Raw genomic sequence first — 10,011 nt, forward strand, 5'->3', positions numbered from 1 at the left:
TTCAAGAGACAATCTCATCAAGTGGAGGAGAGGGCTCCGTCCACACTATCCTTCAACAAAGAAGTAGCCCAGCAAAAACAACCACCAAGGATAGTACCAACTCCACAACATGTAGATTTATCAGGTGATGAAGAAGAGAAGCTTGCAACACCTCATAAGGGGCCATATCCTAAATGGGTAAAGTAGCTCTCCACTGAAAATCACACAAGAGCCAACAGGCAGATCTAAAGAATAGAGAAGTAAAAGAGGGACTTCACTCATATTTTCAAAACTTGAGGGGGGATATGGAGTCACAGTAGACTCAATTTTGAGAAACCATACTTGGGATCTTATGGATCGTCTTGCAAAACGAAAGATTATTGGCAGCAAGTGGGTTTAAAAGGCCTAGATGGTACATTGGATAAATATAAGGCAAGGCTCATGATGATGAGTCGAAGGGTTTGACTTTCAGAGACATTCATCCCCATGATAAAGGCTTTTGCACGGGTCAAAGGGGTTGAAGTGTTATTCGCCCGCATAGCTAGATTGACCACTATTCATATAGTAATTGCCTCTTGGCCACCTTAAGGAAGAGGTTTATGTGGCATAGCCACTTGGGTTTGAGATATCCGGTTCAGAAAACAAAGTGTGCAAAGTTCAGAAGGAATTATATAGGTTGAAATAGTCTTGTCAGGCATGGTACCAACATGCAACCAATAGCAAAATTTGATACATCAATATGCATGTGAAATGTGAGATCCCAATTGGGGGTCGTAGAATTGGTGCACTAGCCAATTCTTGCTTCAGTCGATCATATGCTTTTTGGCATTCCTCGGTCCATTCAAAGACAATGAGGAGCTTGTACAATGGTTTAGCTATTTTAGCATAGAAAATTATGAAGTGGTGATAATACCCCACATGGCCCATAAATCTTTGCACACCCTTGTAATTTGTGGGCGGTGGTAGCTCCAATATCAGCTTGACCTCTTTGTAAGTATTAGTATTTTAAATTCCCAACAGATGCAAATTTGTATATTTTATCTCAGCAAAGTACATGATCATTGTCCTATATGTGGACAACCTCATTATGATGGGGAACCATGATTGACACAAACACACACACATGATAAGTTCAGAGTCTGATATGACAGACCTTGGGCTTATGCATTTCTGTTTAGGTATAGAGGTCTGGCAAAAGGGTTAGATGAAATCTTTATTTCTCAATAAAAGTATGCAAGATAAATACTAGAGTCATTTGGCATGGCTGAGTGCAAGTCAGTGATGGTTTTACACCCATGGAGGCTGATGCAAAGCTTTCTAGCGAAGATTGTTCTCCACTGGTGGATATGAAGGAGTATAGGAAGTTGGTGGAGAGTTTGATCTTCTTATATAATACAGAGCCTAAAATTAGCTTTGCAATTGGTGTCCTTAACATGTTTTCAAATTACTACTATGTCATCACTTACAAATCAGGAAATTCCTTGATTGGATTTTGTGACTCTGATTAGGCAGGATATTGTGATAACACGAAATCAAATTTTGGTTACTATTTTCTTAATGGATCTAAAATTACATCTTGGATCACTAGAAGCAGCCTAGAATGTCACTTTCTTCTACAGACACTAAGTACAAGAGGCAGCATGCTTCGCTTCATGTGAAGCAGTTTGGTTGAGGATGATTTTAGGAGACATGGGTGTTGCTCAAAAGAGAGTGACAATGTTGTTATGCACAATAATTAGAGTTTCATGGCCAAGAACCATGTGATTCATGCTCACACAAAGAACATTGAGATTCAATATCATTATGGATGTAAGCTTCTCATGGATGGAGAGGTGGCTCTCTTCTACTACCTTCTGACAACATAGAATTATGCAGGCATTTTCACAAAAGCACCATGTTTATGGACTTGACATTGGAATAAAGACATAGTTCACCTATGGGTGGACATTGCGGGGGGGGGTGTTAGAAAAGCATTTGCTCAATTCTCCATTCTCGTGATGTTTCTATGGGATAGATGTTCTCTATTTTTTTAGGCCCCCTTTATGAGCAGCAGCCACTTTGGTGAGCACCTGGGCACCTGACAATTCCCAGAGTAGACATTGAATAGCGGCCAAGTAGTTAGGAGGCGGCTTATGTAGACTTGGCACTCTGCTAAGTTGGATGCATGCTTGTGTAGTCTATGTGACCACAATAGTGCATGCTAGATAACAAACTGAGGATACACTATTCTTAGGTTGTGGGAAGTTCATACTTTATACTTTATAATTTATAGTGCATATATCCCGTTGGTAGATACATGTGGTTGTGTGTAGGGCTGATGTACCATATGGGTTACTATATATTAAAGGATTTATGGAGATTTATAATCATCGAGCTCATTATGTTTAAGCACTCTTGTAAGCAAGACATCCTCCATCCAGAGTTTATCTAGATTGTTGTTGAAGCTCCTTACCTAGAGCACATGGGTGTGCGAACACTATCAGTTTTTGTAATAATTTTTCAAGCATTAATATCTTTTACTCTCCACTCTTTTCTACAATTTCGTGTTTTGTATTATCTTGATCTAGCTTTTGCTTCTATGTATTCTTACAATATATATTAGTTAAATTGGTAGCCTTAGCTTATATCGAAGCAAGATTCCATCCAGAGTATATCTAGATTTCCATCAAAGCTCTTTACCTGGAGCACATAGGTGGGTGGACGTCATCAATTTTATAATCAAGTTTATAGTAGTAATATTCTTTACTTTCCACTTCTTTCTATAATTCAGTGATTTGTATTGTGTCGATCTAGCTTCCATTATGTGTATTCTCACACTAACATGTTGAATAGTATGGAGGATTCGAAAGATCCATATTATAGTGATTGCATGCTATTTTTTGTGGAGAGTATGAGGAATTTTTTGCATGTCAAAATATGACGCTCATAGATATTTAGAAGAGTGTATGCACATACATTATATCATTCATACTTAGATAAGGTTTTTTCTCCAACACTCCCCCTCAAGCGTTATCATAGTACACACTTTATTTGGATTAATCTATGCCCATTATATAGTTTCACTAGAAGTTTGTGTTTGGTTTTGTCCTTGGAGTAGAGTTGCTCGTAGTCAAGCAATTACAGTTATTGAGGCATTTATAAGTCTCACCTATATGATACCAATTGAAGCAAGCAGGGAGAGAGCTACAGAGGTTGAAAGACAAACATGGCTATGACATTAGTGCATAGAAGAGATGTAAGGGAGAGAGAAAATGAACACGACTAAAAATAAGGCTCAAAAAATATTTAAATGCTTCATTGATTTTCATTGAGAAGAGTGCCATTAAATAGGCAAGTACAAGGATTGCTTAGTTGCTAATACAACCAACTTAGCAAGATAAACATGGCTATGGCATTAGTGCACATGAGAGATGTAAGGGAGAGAGAAAATCAACACGAATCAAAACAATAGACTCACAAAAAATTGAACTGCTTCATTGATTTTCATTGAGAAGACAAGTGCCATTAAATAGGCCAATACAAGAATCTTGCTTAGCTTGCTAATACAACTTACTTTTTGCAAATGTGAGAATTAGGTGCCCACAATTCTCTCCACCTCCCCTAAATGCTAGGTAGCTCCTAAATTAGCTCCTTGATTCATGCAAAGGTAGATGGCCTTTGACTTTTACCTTGTGCTCACTTTAGGGATTTTATCTACTCTCTTTTACAAGAGTGTGCGCACATGCCTTATATCATTTGTACTTGGATAAGCCTTGTTCTCCAACACAGAGGAATAGGTCTAGGGCTTGAGCCCAAAACTTTTAAGGCACAAGGGTTAGGTTTTGAGCCCAACTTTGAATCTGAATTGCAAATTTTGGAGGGATTCTTAAATTCGAAACTTAAAAAGAGACCCAATAGCTAAAAGATTGGTTTATGGATTGAGTCTCATCTAAAGGGACTAGGTATAGTATTTGAGTGTTAGTTTATGTTCAAAAGCATAAGATTGGACATAGGTCCAAAAAGAAACAAGGGATGGGATTGAAATGTAATAGCATATAAGTTTACAATGAGAATGTAAGTCTAAGAGCCGCAACATTAAAATTTAAGATCCTCTATAATTAGTTATTTGGAGTAAAAATGAAATTTAAGAAATCAAAGAGAGAGAGAGAGAGAGAGAGAGATCCTCTTTGACTACTTTCACCTTTCACTAGTATGCTCACATTGATGCATGTGAATATTAAATCTTTTGTCTCTAAACAATGATAAGGCACCCCCCACCGACCCCAAAACGATAATAATAATAATAAGAAAATAAGAAAATTAACAATAACAATAAGATTAAATTGGCGGTTGATGGTTGACAATAAGAGTAAATTGGGGGTTTGATGGTTGCGCTTCCCTACCTGTGGCAACAAAGCTAGACGATAGAGCTTCTAGTCACGATTCAGTCGACATCCGTGGCCATATAAAAAGGGAATTGCAGGAAAGGTTGAGGTAATTGTAGCACTAGCTCTAACGTCAAACAATGAAGAGATTCCTCCTGCACCTAAAGCAGCTTCGGCCGCTGGCTTTGGCTCTCATGATCATCGTCTTTTGCCTGCATCTGGGCGCAGTAACTGTAGTCGCCGAGACTAATGCAAAGCAAGCCCTTCACGAGGATATCATAGAAAAGATAGAAAGCGCAAACCATCTCTTGCAAAGGGCTCAGGCCGCCAGCAGCGATGGTTCAGCACAGGCTAATACGAGCAACATTTGCGCCCCTTCGCGCTTCTACGAGATCACGGTCATATTAAGCTCCGTTGAAACCTACTTGTTGCGGGATCATCTTCCTGAGGCCAGTAACCAGGTCGATATGGCCAAGGTCGCTCTTTCCGATTGCCAAAACACGCTAGTGCAGGCACAGCAACAACAAGACGGCGTAAAAATTCTCTACCGCCATATCTCTAACTGTACTGAACTAAATACATCTCATTAAACCTATCATAATCATATAATCTTATACACACACACACATAATCTCTCAAAAGAATGACCACTTTGATTATCTCTAATTATGATTCATTGATCTGCAGGAACCTCATCCGGAACAAACGACAACTTACCTCCTTGAGCAAGCAATCTCTCTACTTGATGATGTTGTCTTCTCCCTTGATAAATTGGAGAGCCTGGGATCATCTACGCCTGGAACAATTGGACCTGATGAAGGATTTCAAAGCACAGATAGTAGCATGTTGGAACGTAAGTAAACAAAAGTAACTAAGGAAATATAGCACATTATATAAAAGACTCCAACTTCACACAGCCTAGAACATGATTCTTTTCTAAATTCTTGCCTTTGTTAAGAAGCACTTAATTGTATGATTTAATTAATAATTCTTAGTAAAAAGTAAAGATACACGTAGGATGCAAAATAAGCCAATATGGAAAAGCAAAGTGTCATTTTACAAGGGGTAGAGCTAGTATTGACAAAGAAATCTCTCTCCTCTCTCGCGCTCTCTCTCTCTCACACACACACACATTCATTTTTATGTCTTTCTAACATTCATTAGGCAAGCTTGTCTTTAAGAGAATCCTTCTCTTGTGATACAATGGAAAAGACCATCCTTCAAACTGAAAACATGTAATGTGCCCTTATTACAACAGTTTAGGCTCGAGCAGAATGTAATACAAAGTCCAAATTATCAAAAGATGATAGGATTTGTAAATCTCAACATATAAACTATAGAAAGAGAAACATCAAGGTGGTATTTAAATCTTATACATCTCCCCTCTTGTCCCAGAGCTAACTATGGATAATTATTGGAGGTATAGATTGCTTAATGGGCAAATGATCACCTGGTTTGCATGCAGCGGAACGCAAGAGGTCAGCTGGAGGAGGAGGAGGAGGAGGAGGGTGCAGAAGGGATGGAACGTCTTGCCAGTTTTCAAGATGCGGGCGAGGCAAAGGCCTTCCCTTCTGCGCGGTCGGCTTTGCATACGGCGTGACGGGTGGGGCCGCGGGACCCACCTACACAGTCACTCGCTCAGATGACAACCCCACCAACCCGCAAGCAGGCAAGCTTCTGATCATAATTGTTGCAAACACGACGTTTTTGACGCCATTTTTGGGCTCTCAACTCCTCTGCTTTCTTCTTCACAGGCTCATTGCGCTTCGCTGTGGGACTCGGAGGCGGTCCAAGAGGGATCTGGATCACCTTCTCCCACAGCATGATCATTGTGTTGCGAGCCATGCTTTGGATCCGAAGCTCCACCACCGTCGATGGTCGTGGTGCCAACATCACCATCAACGGCCGGATGATCGTCGTGGGCGGTGTCAGCAACGTGATCTTGCACAACTTCCAGATCAACTCCATGGACGAGAGCGATACAGTCCACGTGTTCGCAGGCTCTACCAAGGTGTCCTTCCTTGATGACTCTGGCTTTAGGCCTAAGCTTTGCTTCTTTTTTTTTTTATCAATGACTTAAAAGTGTAACCTACTTTTTAAGCTTTGTATTTTTTTTTAAAGTTCAACCAAATCGTGGCTTTAAGGAGCTTTGCATTATGTTTAGTTGAACCAAACTGTCTTTGCATTCCGTGTAGTTTTTTTTTTGTAAGAGAAAAGCACCTTTTATTGAGTGAGGCGAGGGGTGGAACCCATGTCCAAACATCACGACCTTATCCCACTCGGTGAACCATGGAGGTTGCAATTGATCTTAACTATTTTTTCCCCTTTTTTAAGGTATGGGTGGACCATGTCACATCCTTTGATGCCAAGTTGGGCCTTATCTCAGTGGTTCAAAGGGCCACAGATGTCACAATTTCTAATTGTAAGCTATCCAACCACAACTTCAACATGCTACTCGGAGCCTCCGATTCAGACCTTGCTGACAAGAACCTCCGTGTCACCATCTATCGCAATTGGTTCAAGGACTCTATGCAACGCATGCCTCATTGCAGGTACATGAAATGCTTAAACCCCTGTTTAATAACCCCTATAGACATGTGCGTGTGTTTGAGACCTTGCACATTCACTTGTGGTGTGTGTGTGTGTGTGTGTGTGTGTGAGAGAGAGAGAGAGAGAGAGAGAGGAGAGCTTTTTAGTAGTCTCTCATGGGGGGTGTTGTGTGTGTGTGTGTGTGTGTGTGTGTGTGTGTGTGTGTGTGTGTGTGTGTGTGAGAGAGAGAGAGAGAGAGAGAGAGAGAGAGAGAGAGAGAGAGAATGTTTTCCAAGTACTCCATCATGTGTTTATTGATTCAATATGGTTTACAATTTACATTTAGTACTAATATGGCAAAATAGTGCTTGAGGAAACTTAAATTAACCAAGCAATTTTTGAATTTGGTTTTTCAAGGTGAGGATCAAAATTGTTATGTCTTTTGTTTTGATACTACTCAAGGCTTCAAGAAACCTTGTGAATTTTCTAAGGGGGGACAAAAAGGTGCAAAGAGTAAAATTCATGAAAGATGAAAATTTTAAGGACCTTTGAAAAATGTTGCTATTTTGAGAAAGTACGGCTAAGTCTTGAGCGAAAGTTTTATAGAGTACTACATGTTTATACAAGATCACAAACTATGACTTGTGTTTAAGGAAATAGGTCATGAATTATCAAGGACATGCTTGTAGCAATATACCCATTGGTGATCATAGGCTAAGCGTCATATGAATTATTTTTTCCCCCTAATATCATGTGCTAATGCCCTGATGCATATAGAGTTAACTTCTTATGCATGAAAAGCAATAGTGGAAAAATCTCCCAAAGGAGAAATATTTTCCCCAACTCTAAAAATATCTTGTTGAGGTACATGAATGCTCCTTAATTATAATTATTCTTCCTAATGTCATGTTGAGCTACCAAACTAGTTTTCATTGCCCAAAAGCTTACACAAGTTTAAATAAACTCCTTAATTTTTTTAAACATTACAAAGAGAGACGCTCATAGACATTCAATTGAGCTTGGCATGTCTCTTCTACACTCTTTAAAAAAAATCGAAAAGTTTGGAGGTTAGGGTACTTATTTTGGGAAAAAATGCAAGATTAAAGATTAAACGTAAGGTGTTTTATGCAGGTGGGGCTATTGCCATGTGATCAACAATCTCTACACAAATTGGGGCTACTATGCTATCGGCGGGAGGGTGCACGCCAAAATTTTCTCGGAGAGCAACGCCTTCATCGCCGGGCGCCGGTCGGAGGTGACGCCGTGGTTTCCTGGCGCCGGATACACGGCCAACTTCGACATGTCGCCCGTTATCCAATCGTCCAACGACCTCCTCCTCAACGGCACCACCTTCCACCAGTTTGGCCAGCAGGTCAGCTCAACTTCCTCCAACATGGCGCCGCCCTACAGGAGCTCCGCCTCCTACCCTCCCCTCCACCCCAATCTCCGCGCCTTGCCGGATTTCCTCCGCACCTGTGCTGGCGCCGTCTTCGCCACCGCGCCGCTCCGGCAATGCCTTCGTTCCGTTGGATTTCTCTAAAGGCATCTCATTTGGATAGCTTGAATTTATCTCATTAGCTAATAACTATCTGAGATGGAATAATAATTCTTAAAACAACAGTAGCTTTAAAGGATAAAAAAATACTCTTCAAACAACACTAATCTTGAAATATCAAAACCAACTCTGCATTTCATTATCTTATGCCACAATGTAGTTTTTGAACTCATTCATGTAGTCTAAAAATGAAGTGTCCAGGTGGCCTAATTCTGGCAATCACCACGTTTTGGTGATTTCACGTTAAGAATGTTGACAACAGAAAATATAAATCAGCCGTATAAGCTATCTTTTTTTTAAATCTATAATGTGATAATCTTACCGCCAATACTAAGATTACACTCCTCGTTCCTTAACTACAGCCGGACAGGTAATTTCAAGAACCTTATAGATTGTAACTGCATAAGAGTGTGTACATGTGTTGGTCTGTAGTCTGTGTGAACAAGCTAATTCAAAGGCTGTAAAATGGCATCATTTCATTTCTCTATCTTTTTGGGGACTATCATGCATGCCAGGGAAACCCAACACATGATTGATTTGAAGCCCAAACAAGTAGAAGATGGTATCTTAAAGAGAAGCAAGTGGACCAGACATTTGTGGCATTTATAGAGAACCCTGTTGGGACAAGGCCTACAGTCAAAATCTGGTCAAAAAAAGGGGGATGTATTGGAGAAGCAAACTCCTAGAGGATGCACTTTGCCAATCTAGAGTGGATGTTTAAAGCATCATCCTCAGCTAGGGTAGCAACACTTGGTTACCCTCCTTTATGCCTTGTGGATCACCACTCCACATATTTTAAAGTCTTGTTTGTATTTCTTTTGATCTTCTAGCTCTTGTGTACCCCCCTCTTGTTTCCCCATGAAGAAGTTTATCGATCTCTGCTGGAATAGGTGTTGCAAAATAAGTGGTTTTTTTAGCACAATAGTTGGCTACTGAAAAAAACTAGCCAGATTCCATGAGTCATTGATATTCTTTTCAAGTATTTCTTCTTGTTGTTCAAAGAACTTTTTACAACATTTTACATCTTGCTCTCCTACATACTGCTTTGTTAGCAACCTTCTCTCTGAAATGCACCTTTGAAAGTCCATAGCCCGCAACCTACCTCACTTGCTTCCTTTAAGCTTCAAGGGTGCCATTTTTGAAGCCTACATAACCATGTCTAGAATAAATTTTAGATCTTTAAGGCCACCTAAAGAAAGCCCCTCTGCATTAGTAGAGAAAATATTTTCATACAATAATGTTTTTCCACTTTCTTTTGTAGGCTTAATTAGAAAGGCATGTTGATAACTTAGATCGTTCAACTACTCCAACCACCTACTTTTTTCTATCATTGGCCCATTAACAAAAAACTTGAAATCTATTGTCTCCTTAAAATTCTCTACCACTGGCTTTGGTGTGTAAACTTTCTCTATGTCATCACATGGTCATTAAAGTAAAGGCATTGTGGTGAGATAATGTTTTTGAAAACGCGCTAAAAATATGATCAATATGGATATGAGTATGACCCACAAGTAGAAAATTCACTCACTTTCTTAAACACCCCTAAGGAAACTAACATGCTTAGATATCCACCAAGAACTATTT

At 39.8% G+C, this 10,011-nt stretch overlaps 1 protein-coding gene across 1 annotated transcript; it reads left to right on the forward strand.

Moving 5' to 3' along the window:
• The first annotated feature begins 4,474 nt into the window (after positions 1-4,474).
• Positions 4,475-8,443, forward strand: LOC147603971 (pectate lyase 2-like). Its single transcript, XM_086796348.1, has 6 exons — positions 4,475-4,876; positions 5,031-5,196; positions 5,809-6,012; positions 6,098-6,354; positions 6,678-6,895; positions 8,004-8,443. The coding sequence occupies exons 1-6, from the start codon at positions 4,484-4,486 to the stop codon at positions 8,410-8,412; spliced, it is 1,647 nt and encodes a 548-aa protein (XP_086652474.1). The 5' UTR covers positions 4,475-4,483; the 3' UTR covers positions 8,413-8,443.
• Positions 8,444-10,011: the final 1,568 nt, after the last annotated feature.

The sequence above is a fragment of the Cibotium barometz genome, chromosome 63 (genome assembly GCF_041138505.1).
Source record: "Cibotium barometz isolate CiBa-2024 chromosome 63, ASM4113850v1, whole genome shotgun sequence".
NCBI classification, from domain to species: Eukaryota; Viridiplantae; Streptophyta; class Polypodiopsida; order Cyatheales; family Cibotiaceae; genus Cibotium; species Cibotium barometz.